At 33.0% G+C, this 20,673-nt stretch overlaps 1 protein-coding gene across 5 annotated transcripts in view; it reads left to right on the top strand.

Annotated features, from left to right (window-relative positions):
* Shprh (SNF2 histone linker PHD RING helicase) overlaps positions 1–16,694 on the top strand; it is an 82,982-nt gene extending 66,288 nt beyond the window's left edge. For 3 of the 5 annotated variants that reach the window (XM_046450967.2, XM_046450948.2, XM_046451000.2), the window contains 5 exons: positions 8,035–8,127; positions 8,781–8,867; positions 9,643–9,821; positions 14,108–14,188; positions 15,284–16,694. In XM_046450967.2, coding sequence (XP_046306923.1) covers positions 8,035–8,127; positions 8,781–8,867; positions 9,643–9,821; positions 14,108–14,188; positions 15,284–15,380 — 537 coding nt within the window. In that variant the 3' untranslated portion in view covers positions 15,381–16,694. Of the gene's footprint in view, positions 1–8,034; positions 8,128–8,780; positions 8,868–9,642; positions 9,826–14,107; positions 14,189–15,159 lie in introns of those variants that run through there. The other 2 variants (XM_046450977.2, XM_046450985.2) reach the window with 2 other exon arrangements.
* The last annotated feature ends 3,979 nt before the right edge of the window (positions 16,695–20,673 follow it).

The following is a 20,673-nucleotide window of genomic DNA, read 5'->3' as shown; positions in this document are numbered from 1 at the left end:
TTAATGCACCAGAGAGAAAAATGACAGTCAACTAAAGGCTGGAAACAGATGTTATATCTTCTTTCCAGAGCTGGGCCTTGGCCATTAATGTTTCAGAAACATGAAAAAGAACCAAGAGTTGAACAAATTTAGGGTTGTTGCGTATATACCTGGGAAAACTGAAGAGATTGATGAAAAAGGGGCAGAATGAGGAAAGGAACAAGAGCTTCAGAAAAGGACAGAGGTACTTATAATTAAATGCAGCTTTATCCGCCTAGTATGTTTAAAACTGATCTGGCAGTTTCATGGGATTTTTATTCCCATGCTCACTACTCCTAGTACATATCATTCCAGACTAACTTTGCACCTGTATATTTACTGCTATTTCTAAAAAATAAGCTCAGTTGGACTGAAGCTACTAATTTACCTGTCTTGATAATATCAAACTCTCTTAACACCTTGCATGTTTATTCATCCTAATCTCTTTTTCTATCCAGCTTATCTACATATAACCCATCCACTTTTTCCTATTTTAACATTTTTTAACAAAACAAATAATCCATAGCAGTGACCACATTTAATAATCTCTGAAACTGGAAGATTTGAGTCCAAGTTCATTTACATATTTGAGATGGAAATATTAAAAAGAGTAGTAGAATGTGTATATTATTCATTAAGACATTTAATAAAGCATCCATTTAAATGCTTTCAGGTCAAAGCAGCAATATAATCCTTTTTGGGTTTTCCTCATATTCTATAACAAGCAGTAGACTGCATGTATTTGCAGATAAGAAAGTTATTTTTTCATCATATGTACTGTATGATGTAGTTCTTTTTTTGACAAGTGAAAACCTTATGGTATACAATGATGTTTTCATATATGTAGACATTGTAGAATGATTAAGTTAAGCTTATCATATAATATCACCTCTCATACTTTTGTTTTGTAGGGAGAACACTTAAAATCTATCCTCTTAGCAGTTTTCAATAATACATTTTTACTTACTTTATTCACCATATTGTGTAATATTATCTCCAGAACAGATTCTTTCTGCTTAAAATCCTTATATCCTTTACTTAACATTTTTCCAATGATTCCCACTCTTCCTGGTTCATCCACGTTGATGCAAATGACAGAATTTCCTTCTTTATTAAGGCTAAGTAGTATTCCATTCTGTGTAGATATCTTTCTATCAGTTGATAAACATTTAAGTTGATTCCATTTCTTGGCTATTCTGAATAATCCTGCAACATTGTGACTAACACTGCAGTGAACATAGGAGTACAGTATCTCGTTGACATACTGATTTCATTTCCTTTGGATATATACCCAGAAGTGGAATTTCTAGATCACTTAGTAGTTCTGTTATTAATCTTTTTTTTAGGGACATTCATCTCATTTTCTGTTAATGGCTATACTAATTTACAATCTCACCAATGTTGTACAAGGGCCTTTTTTCTCTACATTCTCACCCCCACTAGTTTTCTGTTGTTTATTGATGATAGCCATCCTTGAGGTGCTACTCATTATGATTTTAACTTCCATTTCCCTGATGGTTAGTGTTAGTGAGCCCTTTTCATAATCTGCTACCCATTTGTATGTCTTCTTTTTAAAAATGTCTTTTCAGTTTCTTGGTTCTTTTTAAATTGTATTCTTTCTTGTTATTTAGTTATTTGAGTTCCTTATATATTTTGGATATTAACCCCTTATCGGGTATATGGTTAGCAAACATTTTCTCCTGTTTCACAGATTGTCTCATTACCCTGTTAATTTATTTTCTTTATTGTGCAGAATCTTTTTCATGTAATGAATTCCCATTGATCTATGTTTGTTTTGTTGCCTGTGCTTTTCAGATCATATGAAAACGACTTTGCTATGATCAGTGTTAATAAAGCTTTTCCCTGCAATTTTTTTTTCTAGTAGCTTTGCAGTTTCAGATCTTACATTTAAGTTGTTTAATCCATTCTGAGTTGATTCTTGAGAATGGGGTGAGATAAAGGCCCATTTTTTTGCATGTGAATAATGAGTTTTCCCAGAACTGTAAGTGAACGGATTGTCCTTGTTAAAGATCAACTGACTGTGTGTGTTTGGGGGTGGGGGTTATTTCTAGGTTTTCCTATTCCATTGGTCATTGTGGCTATTTTTAATGACTGTGTGTGTTTGGGGGTGGGGGTTATTTCTAGGTTTTCCTATTCCATTGGTCATTGTGGCTATTTTTAATGTCAATACCTTACTGTTTTGATTACTCTGGCTTTGTAATGTGTTTTAAAATGAGGGAATGTGATACCTCTAGCTTTGTTCTTTTTACCCATAATTGTGTTGGCTGTTCAGATCTTTTGTGGTTTCATCATTGTTTTAGTTTTCAATGTACAGATTTTCACCTCCTTGATAAAAATTTATCCCTATATATTTTAATTTTTGTGAAATTATAAATAAGATTTACTTCAGATAGTTTATTGTTTACATATAGAAACACTACTGATTTTTGTGTTGTTTTTATATCCTGCAACATTACTGAATTCATTTGTCAGTTTTTATAGTACAGTCTTTAGCGTTTTCTATGGGTAAAATTGCTTTATTAGCAAAGATAGTTAGATAGTTTCACTTCATCCTTTCCTATTAAGATGTCATTTATTTCTTTCTCTTACCTCACTGTCACTGTTTTAGTCAGCTTTTTCACCACTGTCACCAAAAGACCTAATGAGAACAATTTTAGAGGAGGAAATTTTTATTTGGTGCTCACAGTTCCTGAGATTCCAGTCCATAGACAGCCAGCTATGTACACTGCTCTATGCCCAAGATGAGGCAGAATATCAGGGCAGAAGGGCAGGGTGGAGGAAAGCAAATAGGACGTGGCAATCAGGAAGCAGAGAAAGAGCCTCACTCACTAGGAACATAATATATATCCCAGAGGGTTGCCCCCAATGACCCACCTTCTCTAGCCACACCTTAGCTGCCTACAGTTACTACCCAGTTAATCCCTATCAGCAGATTAATGCACCAATTAGGTTAAAGCTCTTATAATGCAATCATTTTATGTTATTCAATTTGAATTTTCTTGCATTTTCTAACACATGAGCTTTCGGGGGACACCTCATATCTAAATCATAGCACTAACCCAATTGCCCTTCCTACGACTTCTAGTATTATGTTTAAAGAAATTATAAGAATGGGAATCCTTGTCTTGTTCTTGATCTGAGAAATAAAGCTTTCAATTTTTCACCGTTGAATATGATGTTATCTGTAGGTTTGTCATATATGACCTGTATAGTGTTGAGGTACAGTTTATTGTCTACCTAATCTGTTGAGTTTTGTCATAAAAGGACATTAAGTTTTGTCACATGCTTTTCCTGCATCTCTTGAGGTGATCATATGCTTTTAATTCTTTATTCTGTTAATATGGTATATCATATTTATTGATTTGTGTTGTGTTGAATCATCATTGGATACCAGGGATAAATCCCATCTGATCATAGTGAATGATCCTTTTAATGTTTTTATTGAATGAATTGACTATTTGAATAATCAAACTAACTTACTTGAAATTTTGAAGACGGGACTTGTGTGATGTGGGAATGGGTATGAATATAGAAAAAAGTCTTCCCTGTTTGTCCACTTTCATTGACTCTGCTTGTAGACCAAACGTTGTCCTTTCAATATTGGTTATGGATAAGGATTTATGATTCTAAAGATTAGAAATAAAAACCACAAGTTTGCTGACTTTGTTGACCTCTACTATAGCTGCTGATAGGTGAGAAAAAGTCAGCATTGATAAATGTGAGTGAGATGGTTACTACCTCTCCAATTGTTGGCCTCTTTTAATACTAGTTCCAGTGGTTTCAATAAAAATATCTAACAAAAACCTCCATAGAGCCTGCTTTGTGTTAAGTCAAATGGTTTTCTTTCATGGCTGCTCTTGTCAGCTTTTATGAGTGGGAAAGCAAGATTTGATCTTAGAAAAAAAGCTTTCAATTTTTCACCATTGAATGTGATGTTAACTGTGAGTTTGTCATAAATTGCCTGTATAGTTTTGAGGTACAGTTTATTGTCTACCTAATCTGTTGAGACTAATTGCAAGGTTTGATTTGCATATTGTTTAAAAAATGAAAAATATGTTAGAAGTTTCAAATTGTATTCTGATTCCCTTTTATTTTGTTTTTAAATGTGTTTTACTTAACATATTTGGAATTTAAAAATCTAAATATAAATATTAGGGTTTTTTGCATTAAATGAACTGATTGTATACTGTTTACAAAGTTCCAGGTTAAGCTCTGAGTGATATAAAAGTAAATGCCATTTGATTTTTTTTTCATACTTTGAGATATGAATAATAAATTATATATTATGTAGAACCATGGTAAAACAATTAATTGAGAAAAATGCTATTCTTCTCCAAATAAAATCCCTCTCCTTTCCCTTATGAAAGAATAATTCAGCTAAGTGCAGTGGCATACACCTGTAATCCCAGTGGCTTGGGAAACTGAGGTAGGAGGATTGAAAGTTTAGAGCCAGTCTCAGCAACTTATCAAGGCCCTAAGCAACTTGGTGAGACCCTATCTCAAAATTTAAAAAATAATAAAAAGGGCTGGGGAAGTAGCTCAGTGGTTAAGCACACCTGGGCAAGTAGCTCAGTGGTTAAGCACACCAGTACCCACCCCCCAAAAAAAGACTAATTTGGAAGTCTAGCCAAAAAAAAAAAAATTCAATAAAATACTTAAGGAATAATAGTGTTAAATTCAGATGTCATTCATCGAGCATTTTGAGAGTTACCATAGCTTGAATAATGTATCAATTTAACACTTTTACTTATATCATTGCTTTTAACACAGATAAATGTGAACTGTGGGTGAATTAAGTAGTAGGAAAACATGTACAATCTAAGTTTAACATCTACATTATATGAACAAGATCTGAATATCAGTAGCAAAAGATAATGCGATTTTTAAAATTAGTTAAAGTATATGAATATACAGTTTATAGAGAAGGAATTCTAACTGCCCAGCAGATGATATTCATACTTACTCTCAGGGAAATGCAGACTAAATACAAATTTGCTTCCTCATTTCACCTATCAGATTGGCAAAAAAATTAAACTTTAATAAGTATTGGAAGAAGCAAGCACATTGAACTATTGATAGCTTAAAATTGTAGTATTTTCAGCTAGGCATGGTAGTGCACATCTGTAAGCCTAGCAGCTCCGGAGACTGAGGCAAGAGGATTGCAAGTTCAAAGCCAGTCTCAGCAAAAGTGAGGCACTAAGCAACTTAGACCCTGTCTCAAAATAAAAAATATTAAAAAGGGCTGCCAATGTGGCTCACTGGTGAGGGTCCTGTGTTCAGTCCTGGTACCAATTAAAAAAAAAATAAAAAGTTTTACTATTTTCAGAGGGCAGATTGATAGGGAATCTTTTAGAATCCAAATATCTAAAAAGTTCTTTACCTTTTGACCAGCAATTTCGTTTTCCTACAAGAATTTTCATACATGCACCTAAAGCTGTAAATAAAAGCATAGCCACTAAAGTGTTGTTTGTAATAGCAAAGCACAATATAATCAATGTAATTATGTGTCAGTGAGCAAATATTTATAAATTTTGTACACTGGAATATTATGCAGCAGTAAGGTAAATATATGGGTCCTGTATAACACAGTTGCTAGATACAATGTTAAATAAAAGGACCATGTTGCAAAATATATTTAAAAATATTGTAGAGTGTAGTGCATTTTAAATGCATAGAATCTAGAAAGATAATTGTCAGATCCGTAATAGTGTTTAGAGAAAGTTACACATAAAAAATATTTTATCCTGTAAATTTCTGTTTGCTTATTTGCCCAATAAATACATATTGCTTTATTGTAACTTATAAAAAATGATTCAAAAAGTGCTTGTAATATATTTAGCAAAACAGACAGAAATCAGGTTTTTATCTTAACTGCTATTCAGTTTTGTTACTATGGTATGTGTCCCATATTGTTTCTGTGTTGTCAACAGCATTTTCATTTAACAACAAATTATGAGTTCATATTTAAAAAAATAGGCAGTGATTTTTTTAATGTAACATCTTAAAATTTGAACCAACATTTTTATGATAATTTATAATGTAAATGTCAAGTAGTCTAAAATATGAAATCTTTCACCTTGAGAGGAGTTAACAGAACACATTGGCCTAGCATAAAGACTGTGCATTTTGCCGGCTTTGTTTTCAAAAGTTGTACAGGGTGTGCATAATCAAACCAAGAGTCATAGATACATACAGGCCACAGCTTCTTTCTTTATTGTTCTCTCTTTCAGTGACCACTTTTTGTCCATTTGGAAAGAAGAGGGTATAAGTTCATTTCACTTCTTGTGTAGCTCTCTGCCAAGCAGAACTTTTAATTTCTAAGCTTTCTTATCATTCTTTTATAGTGAGAAGTAACTAGCCTGGGCCCATGTGGTTGAGAACTATTGCACTTGGAAGGGATTACTGAGAGCTACCACTGAACCCAGTAAACTTCCATAAATCCTACAAGGATTTAGCACACCAGTTTGGAATGTTGCTTATAAAAAATTATTCCATGTATATCTAGAGAAATAAATGTAAAATTGTGATTTTAGCATGAGGATTTTAAAACGTTTTCCATGATTCGATCTTGCCAACTTAAAATTAGTAGAACTTTAGAACTTTAAACGTACACACACACACACACATAAATTTTTTCAACATGTGTGTATGTGTGTGTGTATATATATATACACACACACACATATATATACATACATACATTTATTTATTTATTTATTTATTGGCCTTTAAGTATTTTTCCATGCGAAAACATTGAGGCCTGGTTCAATGGCACTCAACTGTAATCTCAGCAGCTCAGGAGGTTGAGGCAGAAGGATCATGAATTCAAAGCCAACCTCAGCAAAAGTGAGGCACTAAGCAACTCAGTGAGACCCTGTCTCTAAATAAAATACAAAATAGGGCTAGGGATGTGACTCAGTAGCCAAGTGCCCCGGGTTCAATCCCCTGTACTCAAAAAAAAAAAAAATTGAAGGTATTTAGGAGAGGGCTAATGTTGCTATGGAAATATGTTTGCTTCTTTTTGGTTACATCTGCCCCCCTATAGTATATTCTAGGTCATAGTCCTCGTATTATGATCTCAAAAAGATAAAAAATTATTGAGTGTTTACTCTTTGCCAGGTGTTAAGCTGAAAACTGTGTGTGTTTTTTCAAGGAATTGTCAAACCAGTTTTGGAAATAGATAAAATTATCATCCTTGTTTGTCAGGTAAGGAAAAGAAGGTTTAGGAAGGTTAGAAACCATATAACTTGTGGGTTGAAACTTAGATTTGCCTAATTTGAAACCCCATGCCTTTAATCTTTGTCAAACTCTAGGAGGAAAACTTTCTCAGAACTATAGAAACACTTGTAGTTTCATCCTATTCTTTTTTATCTACTTTTAATCATTTTTTTCTCACTTTCATCTTTTTATGGTAGAATGATTATGAAAGATGCAAAAAAGCACTTTTACATGGTTAACTTTGTATGAATTTGCTTCAGTTTAAGTAAACATAATTTGTACCTCTCTTTTTATGCTTGTTCATGCAAGAAAATATTCTTCCTTTGTTGGCTTCTTCCCTGTTTGCTAGCTAGCATTAGTATTTTGATTTCTTATATTAGTAACATTTCTAATCCATAATATCTGGAATAAGAGACTTAAGTGAAGAACATTTTTAATATAAATTGTTTATCTAATGTGGCAGAATTTTATAATTCTAAAACCAAATTGCCTAACTAAAAAATCTTACTAAAATATCTTTAGTGTCATATCACTGCATGACTCTCTGGTGTGCCTTTATATTCAGTTCTCTCTGGATGTAAATTCCATGACTTCTACAATTTGAAACTAAAGAAAATTTCCAGCAAACACAAAATAAAAAATAGTAAACATATGTACCTGTTTTGGTTTTGATACATACATTGTTTTGCAAATAAACAGTATTTTTTTATGATTTTCCTTTCTATTCTTAACCAGATTTTATTTGATTGTGATGTGTTTTCTTATTTTTATTCAAAGGGCAGCCATTCTACAAAAGTGGAAGCTGTGGTCAGAACTCTGATGAAAATACAGCTTAGAGACCCAGGAGCTAAAGCACTTGTTTTCTCCACGGTATAATCAACATTTTCACCCTCAATATTAACTCAGACTGGTTTTCTGTTTCTGATCCATTTATATCTGAGAACTAATGTGTAATGTCTAATATAATTTAGTTAAGATTTAGTTTTATTGTTAGACTTTTTTTCCCATATCCTTAAGGTAGAATTGTTTCTAGAGAAATCTGATGCTTCTTCACAGTGCCATTCTTAAAATAACATTTTCTTATTTGAACATTTTAAAAATTGAAACCCATAATCTTGAAAATCTTATTTCACAAATTAAGAAAAAGCAAATTAAAGTAATCTACAGACTGTAAAGTTCTAGTTTTTATTTTTGGGAAATTTTCATTTTGAGGAGATAAGTAATTACATCCATTAAACATTCCATATTTATTTTCTGTTATTATCTTAATTAATTTTTAAAGACCCTTGTGTTTTTATCCTTTCAGCCAGCATTTTATACAAAAAAGTGTGTTTGTACATATATATATAACATATATATAATTTAATTTCATGATAGAGCTAAATAATATTAATGATAGTGCACTTGAAGATTTTGTTTTTGATCACTTTGAGGTATAAAAGTTACTGTGCTTTAATCCTCTCTCAGATCCTCTTTGAAAGCTCCGTGTAAATACCAATTTTCATACGTTTCATGTGTTTCAGTGGCAAGATGTATTAGATATTATTTCAAAAGCTCTCACTGACAACAACATGGAATTTGCACAAATCAGTCGCGTGAAAACATTTCAGGTATGTCAAGATGTTACTCCTGCTTTTTAAAAGTACATTCAGTTGTAAACTAAAACTGCTATTAAATTACTAACATTTTTTTGTCATATGTCATATAAGTTTCGTAAGCAGATTTGAGGTTTGATTAATTATGAATTAGAATTTTAAAGCAAAGTAGAGAAAATAAAGGTATTTTATGTCTCTTCACTGTCTATTTTCAGTTATACTCCTCAAAGGATCTCTGTATAGATCTTCTTACTTGAAGTCCTTTCTTTAATATGGGAAAAGATTGCCTATGATATGCCTTTTGAATGGGGCCTTATGCCCTGGAATTAATTTTTGCAGATTCTATATCAGGCAAAACTACAAATGGTTAACATTGTCCTGATATCACACTTAGCACAATGACATACCTCGAGATACACACATACACAAAACCAAATGAAAATTTATTAGATTCATGCCTCTGTTTCACATTCACTCTAGCATAGTTTTTACTTTCCTTCTCGCTTTTTCCTATAAACTCATACAGTTTAATTTACATACATTACATTCTTTATCTTGTGATTCCACTATATTTTGTAAAGAACAAGAAAGGTTACATGATGCTTTTCCTTATAAGTAGATAAGCAACAAGTTTCTATTTCCTAAAATTGGTGATTTTACATTTAAATTTCTTAGTTCTTAAGTGTCACAGTGACCTAATGGATACCATTAGCATTTTTAACTGAGCTATAACATAGTGCTCTTATTTTACCTGATCCAGCTACAATTAAAATGTACCTTTCTTTTTTAGGAGAACCTTTCAGCATTTAAACGTGATCCCCAAATCAATATTTTGCTGCTGCCCCTGCATACAGGTTCTAATGGATTAACTATCATTGAAGCAACTCATGTTCTTTTGGTGGAGCCCATATTGAACCCTGCCCATGAGCTTCAGGCCATAGGGAGGGTGCACCGAATTGGACAGACAAAGTAAGAACTAAAATTAGTTTTAATCACTTTGCCTCAAGTCTCAGATACCAAAGCGGCATTTAAATTCTTCATTTATGTTCATTATAGCCTCATTATTTTTAATCACAGGTTGAGTATCCCTTATTTGAAAATGTATGATACCATAAGTATTTCAGATTTTTTTAAGATTTAGGAATATTTGCATATACATAATGAGATTTCTTAGGGATAGGACCTAAGTCTAAACATGAAATTCATTTATATTTCACCTCATATACATAGTATAAAGGTAATTTTATATGCTATGTATAGTATGCCTGGGTTTTAACTACAATCCATCACTGAGGTCAGGTGTAGAAATTTACACTTAAAGTACCATGTCTGTGTAAGAAGTTTTGGATTTTTAGATTAGGATTGCTCAGCCTGTATTTCCTTATTAGATTATTAAGCATTACTGTGTGACCAAAGGATATGAAATTTCCAACCATTCTTCCTTCAAGCAGCAACCCCTGAATTCTAGATTTCTTTCATCCCTCCAACAGAAACCTGGTCATTTCACTTAAAAAGCTTATTAGGAATACATAATAACAGCTGCAGTGTTGAAGGTATCCATCTTGACTTTGAGATGAATTGATCTTTGATAGTCTAAATTAGCCTGTGTTTAAGAGAAGACACAACTCATGCATGACTGAAAACAGATGGCTCCTTTTTAAATTCTTACCCTAAGAAAAGACATCACCCTGGTTCAACTCAAAGATAATTACATTTAGTTTCAGACCCAAAACAAATCTAATAGGAAATATCATGTGGTTGGTATGTATTACCTCTTCTCAAATATCAGAATGAATGTTTATGTTTGATAAGGCCTCCTAGATAAACTTCTGGATATTACATGTATTGAATGTTTAAAAAAATACATATCCTTACCAAAAACTCATTGAATAATAAGTATATACCGAGTAACTAATGTTACATCAGACTCCTGAGGAGTCTGTCTTCAGTCTTCTATAACTTCCTCCTCTGTGCTGATGATGATCTTAGTCAGATTAGAAGTCCGTCATCAGCTAGAACAATCTACCTACATCAGTCCCCACATACTTCATTCAATAGACTTTAAATTTTTTATTTTTTGGTAGTGAACTTAAACTCAGGGCACTTTACCATGAAGATACAAACTTCCAAGTCCCTGGGATTGCAAGCATACACCATCAAACCCAGCTATTTATTAGATTTTTATTGAGCACTTTCTATTTGCCAAGCACTGTTCTAACACTTGAGATGCCCTAATGAAACTTATATTCTAGCTGTAAAGGGGTTAGGAGTTGGTTGAGAGACAACTGGTAAACAATAAGCATAATAAGTAAACGATATACTGTGTTAGGACCAAGAAAAGTAGAGCAGGGTAAGGAAGATTAAGTGCTTCATTAGAAAATAGCATTTGAGTAAAGACTTAAAAGAAATGAGAAAGTTCATTATGCAGATATATTTAGGAAGAATTTTCAGGCAGAAAGCACACTCTGTGAAGACTGTGTCAGGAGTGTGCCTTATATGCTTGGGGAATATCAAGGAGTCAAAGTTACTGAAGTAGCCAGGTAGAGAGAAGTAGGAGGTGAAGTTAGAAGGCTTATGGGGAGAATATTGGGCCCAGGAGGCCACTATAAGGACCTTACTTTTACCCTTTGTTAGATAGAGAGCTATTGGATGGCTTTGAACAGAAGAGTGACATGATCTAACTTAAGATTTGAAAGAATCATTCCAAGTGCTGTATTCAGACCAGGGGAGAAGTAGGGAAAGCAGTGGAGATCATTGCAGTAATCCTGGTGACAGTCAAAGGTGTCCTGACCATGGTGGCAGCAGTGCATGTGGTCAGGCTTTGGTTATATTTTGAAAGTAGAACTGATGGTATTTGTGGACATGCTGTAGGTGGGATGTGAGAAAGTCAAGTGTAACACCATGGACTTTGGCCTAGACAATCAGAAGGATGAAAAGCCTTCTGCTAAGTTTGGGAAGACTATTGGGGTAGAGCAGGTTTGATAGGGGAAGAAGAGAAGTCTACTTTAGATTTAAGTTTGTGATTTTTATTAAACATCCAAGTGGAGATTTCTATTCTATTCTTGGATATACAGGTCCAGAATTTGAAAGGCAGGTCTGGACTAGAGATACATATTTGGAAATCAACAGTATATAGTGGTATTTTTAAGTCATGAGACTGATTAGAAGTACCTAGGGAGTGAATATAGAGAAGAGGACCACGAACTTTGGTAAACCAAAGTTAAAAAGCTCTAGTAGAAGGAAAGGGACCAGCAAAGACAACAGGTAAAAATCAAACCTAGGAAAAGAACAAGATCAACTCTCATGGGTTTTCAAAATGTCAAGTAAGATAAGGAATCTTGTCATTGGGGTTTGATCATTAGTTTTAGCAAGATAGAGATCAAAAGTTTCAGTGTGGTAGTATAGGTGACTGCCTATAAAGAAGAATGGGATTTTTGTGTTATTTTAATTTGACAAGCACTTGTATATCTTGCCCATGGTCACATAGCTTGGAAAAAATGGTGGCAGATGTAGGCACAGCACTTCTGCCTCAGATCATGCTTCTCCCACAGATCATGCTTTCACCACAACAATGCTGCTTCTATGTATCTTGTAGGACTATGATTTTGAAGAGTTTTGCTACAGTAAAGAGCAGAGAAAAGGAAGAGAATGAAAACAAGGGATTTTTTTTCTTTTCCTTTTGAATGAGAGGAATAATAGAATACTTTTACTAGGGATAGAAAAACTAGGCAAGCAAGAGATAGAAAAGAATGTTGGATCAATGTCCGTAAGTAGACAAGAGGATAACAGGAGCAAACACTGAAGGCTGGACAAGGGTCTTACATAGAAGCATGGATAGTCATCTCTAACAATAGACAGGAAGGTGCAGGTTATGCCTGTCCTTTAATTATAGGGAAGAAGTGTCCCTTTTCTTCCAAAAGCCAGGCCCTCATTCTGGATCCCATTCCTTTTCATATTTTTAAGGATTTTTTTCTTGTAATGTATCACCATCGAAATATGTCATAATATTATTCATCTTTTAAAAAATAAAAAACTGTCCTCTACATTCTACCTCTACCTCTTTAATCTCCTTTTTTTTTTTTTTTTACCCTATTTAACTTTTTGTCCCTACTATTACTGAAATGAGGCTCATAACATTATTGACAACCTCCTTCTTGCTCTGAGATGAATTCTTCTAGTCCTGGGGCTTTCGGTAGCATTTATTTGTAGATGAATGACTTTTAAACTTATAGTCTTCAACCCAGAAATGCCCCTTTTAACTTGTGGTTCAACTTTATATATTTAGTTCTCAGTACATGTCCCTATGTACTCTATACCTCCCCTAGGATCCCTGTCTAATAGGTCTCTCAAGATTAACAATGACAAAACAAAATGCACTCCCATCCACCAGCCTTCCTCTTCTTGTAACGTGGTACTATAATCCACTTATTTGGACAAAAAACTCTAGGTCTCTTATGTATTTCTCTCTTCATATTTCATGCAAATTATGATTTAAGTCTTGTCAACTTTATCAAAGGATATTCTAAGTCTACTGACTATTTACTATCTCCACTGATAAAACCATAGTACAGCCACCCTCTCTACCATCCATCCTATCTGAAAAGACTACAGAACTTCTTAACTGGCTTCTCTGCCTCCATAGCAGCCAAAGGGATTTCTAAAGTACAGTCTAATGTAAATCAAAGCATACATTAAACCCTCTGAGCACTTCCCATCATACACACAATAAAATCTAGTTCCTGGTAATATCTGGCGAGACCCAGTATGCTCTGGCCTCTTACCTGCTTCTTCAACCTCATTTCCACCTCTGCCCCCCATTTATAATATATTTCGGCCATGCTAGGCTTCTCTTGGCCCCTTGAGTATTTTAAGATTTTTCCAAACATTCTCTTCCCTAGGACTAAGCATGTATACGTCATTTCTTCTATTCTCTTCCTGTTCGTCCTTTGCTTACTGGACTCATTCCCATCTCTCATATTTTTTCATGGTATTATATGTACATCAAGCTATCTGATTTCTTCAAGTGTTTTTCCATCTTCCTTCATTAGAACATTAAGTCATGGAGATCAATAGTTGGTATATTCATTGCTGAACTGCTCCCTACCCACCCACACATACCCAGCACATTGATGAGTACCTGCCACAAGTGGGCACCAACTGATTGACCAGCGAATATAGCATGTGATATATAAAGTCAGTTTCTACTGATTATTTTTAAGATGTTTTTAAACTTACAATTGTTATGTACCTTCTAGACCTACTATTGTACACAGATTCTTAATTAAAGCAACAATAGAAGAAAGAATGCAGGCAATGCTGAAAACTGCTGAAAGAAGGTAAGTAACAATTTAAGTAGATGGGGGAAATTTTCCTGTTTATTGAGTATGTGTTTGGAATTTCTTCACTTAGATGACAATAAAAGATATAAACATATTATTTTTAGAGCAAGAAATAACAGTTTACCTTCAGTATTCCCCAATCAATTCTTTTGGACATTTTGTATTTGGTTCATTTTATTAATAGGTTGTCATTTCTAAAAATATTTAAACCATGTGACTTTTGTTTGCCACATTGGATTACTTTTTAAATGAAATAATCATTATGCCTTGTTTAAGCAAGACTTAATCTGATCTGTGTAAAACTAAATTTGTTTTACACAGATACTTGTAAGATACTATCTCACACTTGTTGATCACATGCAGATAGGAATACTGAATTCAAAAACTTGGCTACTGATAATGTTTTGAAAGCATTAAACTTCCTAATATTTATACCATATTTTTTCTTTTAAGCCATTCTAAAACAAACCAATACCTTTTTAATTCCTGTGAAGTAGGTAGGATTGAAACACACCCAAGAAGAAGTATTACTTTTTAGAAGGGATTGTTTCCCTAAAGGTACTTTGCATAGCAAATAAACTGCTTGAACCAGAAAAATTCTTCAATCAGTGGTGTTTGAAAAGGGAGGAGACTAGCTACCCTAAAGGTTTTATACCTAAAACACAAATGGTTTTTTTGTTTCCATGTATTCCATGTATGACAGAATTCAGTGATTTCCATATAAGCTGCCTAAATAAAATAGTAGTTGGAAGAACTGTTGAAATTTTCTTTAAACAAATTAGCTTTAGATGATAAGAATGTAATTTGTAAGGTTAAAGCTATAGCAGCTGCTCTCAGAGGACCTTCTTTCTTATTAATTGTTTAGAGAAAAAAAATACTTTATGTCAAAACCTAAAAATAATATATACAAGTCTTTATTAATTTTTGACACATTATAATAATAAATCTCATCTCCTACTTTCTTCTAGAAGTTTCTTATGGCCAAATTCTAACAATTTAGAAACAAATATATGTTTGGTCTTTTGTTACTATAAATGTAATCACTGATTCTTTGGGATTTCCTCCTGGTTGTGCCCACTTGGAAAACTGCAGTCACACGAACTCATCAGGAAAGCATTCCGAGGCCTCTGTCTTGACTGTGGCTGATCTGGCAGACCTGTTCACCAAAGAAACGGAAGAGCTTGAATGAACTACATCTGATTCATTCCACAGACTAATGTATTAATGAACTTTTATAGCTGTAGAGCAAAGTTATAAGTTTAAACAGTCCAGTAGATGTCAGTAAACACTGTTCCTATTTGAATGAATTTGTTTCCTTTTTTGATTTTACATTGGCCAAGTACTTACTGAGCCCTTTTCAATATACTGTTTTCAAATGATCTATAAAGATTCTTAATTTTACACTCCTGATAAAACATTTATTTTTGTTCCAAAGACTATATCTGTATCTGATGAGGCATGAGAATTAAGAGAGGTAATGTGTACTTTTTGATATGATTAATTGTAAAAAGAGTTGGAATAAGAGAGAAGTAAACTAGTCTAGTTTTATATAACCTGATATATTCAACCAACATATATCTCCTTTTTGAAAGGCCTTTAATATCTTAAGCACGTGATTCACCAATATCGTGTCAGTAATATTTTAAGTAAATGCTTAACTATAAGAACTCCTAGTTATTTGAATAACTTTAAATTATAACACCATGATAACTTTATAGTAATACAACCCCTAACAGTAAGTTAATCTTAGGCAATTATTTGTTTTCACTGCATCTTGCTACTAAAATCAAAACACTGTAAGCTTTTCATTAAGTTTTTATATGTCTTAAGATTGATATATCTATAAATATTGCACTTTTTATAATTTTTGTTCTTTATATAGAAATATCGCAGGGTTTTTTTTTTAATCATTGTTATACTGATGTCTTAGATTGTTCTCCTTTCCTGTGTTCTTGTGTAACTAGCCATGTTAGCACTGATACCTAAATTTATGATAGACTTTGTTATTTCATTTTAGTCATTCTTCCTTAAGGACTAGTATTTGATCTTTTGAATAAGAGAATCCATTTTCACATTAACAAATAATTGCAAGTGATAAAAACTAAGCATTTCTTCTTTTATGAAGAATTAATGGACTTTGAAATCACTAAATTAAGGAATAGCATGTTGTAGCTATTATACATATTATAAATGTACTTATTTTGTTTTCTTCAAGCCTTCCGAGTTTTAAACGACCCTCAGGACTCATTAGCTCCTACTTACCTGCCCAGAAAACTGTAATAGAAATATCCCCAGGATCTTATTCATCCAGGAGGCTTTGGTGCTTAGTTAAGGTGCATTTTCTTACTCTAGGTTTATAGGGTGACATAATGCAGCTGAAGAAAACACACATTTTTGGTGCTTATTCTTCAGTTGAAGAGAGATATGCATTGGTTCTTTTATATGAAATTGAACAGAATTATTACTTTGTAGCTCTTTGTACATAATAAAGAGCTTTTCTTTATGCTCGTGTGTTTAATTTTCCTAGCAGTCCTGTGAAATGGATGTTATTAATACTCCTGTTTTAAAGATAGAGAACTAAGATTCAGAAATTGAGAAACTTGCCTATGACACATAGCAAATAAACGGTGGAGGCCAGGCTCCCTGACTCCAAATCTAATGTTCTTCCACGAAATCATATATCGTACTGAGGTTCAGAAGGCCCCTGGCTATAATTTAATAATGAGACTATTTCAGCATTTCTTTTTGTTTCCTGGTATTCCTTTATGTGCTGTTTTAGGGAAAACTATTTGATATGCTTCAATTTTGTAAAAAAAGAAAATATATATATATATATATTTACACACACACACTTATCTGTATTAGAAAATACTACTCTTATTTATTTCTGTAAAATATCTTTAATTAAATAAATATTTTAGTGGAAATTGAAACTAGAATCACTTAATTTCTAAATCATAGAACATATGGATTTTCTTTGTTTTTTCTCAACAAAAGATGATAAAATTACTGCTACTACAGAATCCCATGTATTATATACATTTTTTTTTTTTTCAAAATAATTGTGACAGTTCTTCCACTTATTCAAAACAAATACATGTCCCCACATCTTGGCTACAGCAAAGAATTTTTAAGTTGCCTTCCTCTATGATTTTATATTCTCTGAAATATCACTGTTGTACTAAGGAACCACTGAGAAAAAAAACTGGATACCCCAAACCATAGTATAGCCCAAATCTTTAAATGTGTTTGTGTGTTCTTCAGAATGATTCCAGATGAGTTTACTAAGACCAAAAGAAATCTATTGTTATACAGTGTAAACTATATAGACCTAGTTCCTTAGCCTGTTTCTTCAAACCCAGATAGCTTTACTATGTTTATAACAGCTTCAGCTTTTCTCTTTGTATATAACTCTTAGCAAAAAAAAGGTTATGCATTTAGTTTTAGATAACAGTCCCTTTCAATTCATTAATACAACAAACTGAATATCTTCGTCATAAGTCAACATGTAGCTACTAATATTTTACAAATAATAGTAATTGGTTATAAAATCAACTATTATCAAAACGTTTAGAAATTTAATTTAGCCATGCAGGATTAAGCATCAACTCAAACTATGTTTTCAAGAGGGCAAAAGAAGAAATAATGTCTTTTTCATATGCCGCTCTCACTAACCCTCCCATGACTTAGTGTGCTTGAGTTATCTGTATTAAACTACAGGATAATCTTTTTATAAATGCAGAAATCACCTTGCTAAATGACCAAAGTATGTGGTGTTGCCTCTGAGTAATAAAACAAATAGTATCACAGAACATAGCACAAGAGCTTAGCAGGAACCAAAGTTGCAATCTCTAGCCTCACTCTGCTTTCAGGCAGCCTTTCAGGAGCACATGTAACTCTAAAGGCAGTGGTCCCAGACATAACTTTAGTCTTATTTCATTGTTTACTGCCCTTGACTTGACTGATTTTGTTTGTTGAAACCTTCTTTGTTATATTGAAACTAAATCCTTCATATTGCAATGAATGCTTCTTTTCTTGCAAAATATAAATACAATGTAAATAATCTCCATTATCTGTATAATGATCCTTTATATGGAAAACTGTTGTTATTAAAATCAGTTAACTCTGTCCTCCTATCAAGTGATCCATCCCTACCACCTTATCTTAATAGTCTTCCTCTACAACCCATCTATTTGGACTCTTAAAATTGCTTTTAAGACCAGTTTAGAAATTATTCAAATTTTCATAACTTGATGACATTTTGTTTTGTTTTCTAACCATAAAATGATATTTTTCTCTTTTGATTATATCACTTAAAACCAGGCTTTGCTCTATAGAGTATGTATGCTTTCTGAAATGTTTTATATTTTTAATTAGTCTTATAATTTTCATTCATGGTCCAAAAATTGTGAAGGAAAGATGTGACATAAATTATATTAAATAATTTATTACATGTACTATTAAATAATACATGTATTCTAATTCTTTTCAGTCAAAAAAATACTTGGAACATCCATTTTATGCTTAATAATAGATGGTTTATTCTCATGAAATTTCTGATGTTTCTGGAAGTAACATGAGGAATAATAAATACTCTGTTTTTAGAACTTTTAAACATTGGTAAAATTAATATTTTCAACAAATATCTATGTTTAGTCTTCTGCCTTCCATTATTTTTCTGCTCATTTTCTTCCTGCTGTGTGTCAGACAAAGTAGGTGTAAGAAAAACTATTTGATTCTCATCCTTTGATTTTATTATCAGTAGCTGATTACCTAATAACAGGGAGGTAGTCGGTGTCTTCTCTGTGTTCTCACACAATCTCTCCGTGCATACATACCCCTGCTGTCTCTTTTATAAGGACACCAGTCATACTGGATTATGGCCCCATGCTAGCAATGTCATTTTAACTTAATCACTTTCTTTAGGAGCCTTCTTTCTAAATATAATTACATTCTGAGATACTAGGGGTTGGAATTTTAGCACATGAATTGGGGGTCTGGGAGCACAGTTCAGCTCATGATACTTGACAGAAATGAAAACATGCATCCACATAAGAACTTGTACATAAATATTTATAGTAGCAATGTTAATAATATGTAAGTGAAAAACAACCAACTGTTCATCAAGTGGTATACAACTGACACATAAAAATAGTATATATTTATTTAAATGTGATATATATTTCTAATGAAATTTATTTGAACATGAAATGAAGTACTGATACATGTTACCACCAGATGAACCTTGAAAGCATGCTAGCTAAAAACACCAGCCACAAAATACGTTTATGTTTCCATTTATATGAAAAGACTAGGATAATAAAATCTTTAGCAATAGAAAGTATGTTAGAGGAGCTGTGATGACTACTAATGGATATGGGGCTTCTTATGGGGTAATGAAAATTTTCCAACCTTAAATTGTAATGATAGTTACGCAACTTTGAGTATACTAAAAATCATTGACATGCGCACTTTAAATGGCTTCATTTTATGGTGTGTATATTATATCTCAATATAGGTATTCCTCAAATGTTTTTTAATATAAGAGCTTTTACTTAAAAAGTCTTGAAGCATGCAAATTCTTTGGCAGAGCCTCTTAGACAAATATGAAACAGATGGTCTTCGAAATATGAGGCACATATTGTAGACAATATTGTACTCAGGGTCTGTGAATCTTATTAATTTCTGGCAACGAGGTTAAAATGTAGCATCTGGACTTGGTAGCAGTAATTGACATGCAACTGAAGAGCTTGCAGTAGAACTGAAATGACCAGTGCATAGATGAAGTTCTTAAACATGAAACGAAGCTGTTAGGTTTTAACTCTCTCATTAACCCTCTCTATTCTTAGGCAAAGCCTTCATCTGACACACTTGCCAGTTTCTAGTAATGGCTGACTATAAAACATGTAACCTCAAGTAGGATATTCTCCCCATCCCAGAAATATAACTCTATAGTGCCAGTCTTTCTTATTAAATTAAATAGTTGTGCTTAAAATTTCCATTAAAAAAATACAGTTGTGGCTTGAGCTGTGGAATGAACTATAGGCTCTGACATAGTCGAGAATTCTCAACCACAGCATGTTGACATTTTGGACCAGATATTTTTTTCTTGTGGAGACTGTCCTATGTATTGTGAAATGCTGAGCAATATCCATGGCCTGTTCCCACTAGATCACAGTATATCCCACCCCAAGTTGTGACAAATAAAAACATTCCCAAATTTTCTCTGTGGGGACAAGATGGAGAACCATCAACTTAAGGAAAATTAATAGTTTTTTCATGGTAATAGCAGACCGTATACAATAAGGAAAAATCCATGTTTAATTTCTCCTTCACTTATACAAATTCTGTTCACTTGAAGTATTCAGAATGTCATCTGAAAAACGATTTATCATGTAATAACTTTAGATGACAATATTCCTTGATGAGTTTATTTGGAAGATTCTCATTTTTTGCTCTAAATTTTTAACATAATGCTGAAA

The sequence above is a fragment of the Marmota monax genome, unplaced genomic scaffold (genome assembly GCF_021218885.2).
Source record: "Marmota monax isolate L192 unplaced genomic scaffold, Marmota_monax_Labrador192_F-V1.1 WCK01_AAM20220418_F8-fsc00030, whole genome shotgun sequence".
NCBI classification, from domain to species: Eukaryota; Metazoa; Chordata; class Mammalia; order Rodentia; family Sciuridae; genus Marmota; species Marmota monax.
Note: the sequence above shows the minus strand (reverse complement) of the source record. Positions and strands in the feature narration are given on the sequence as shown.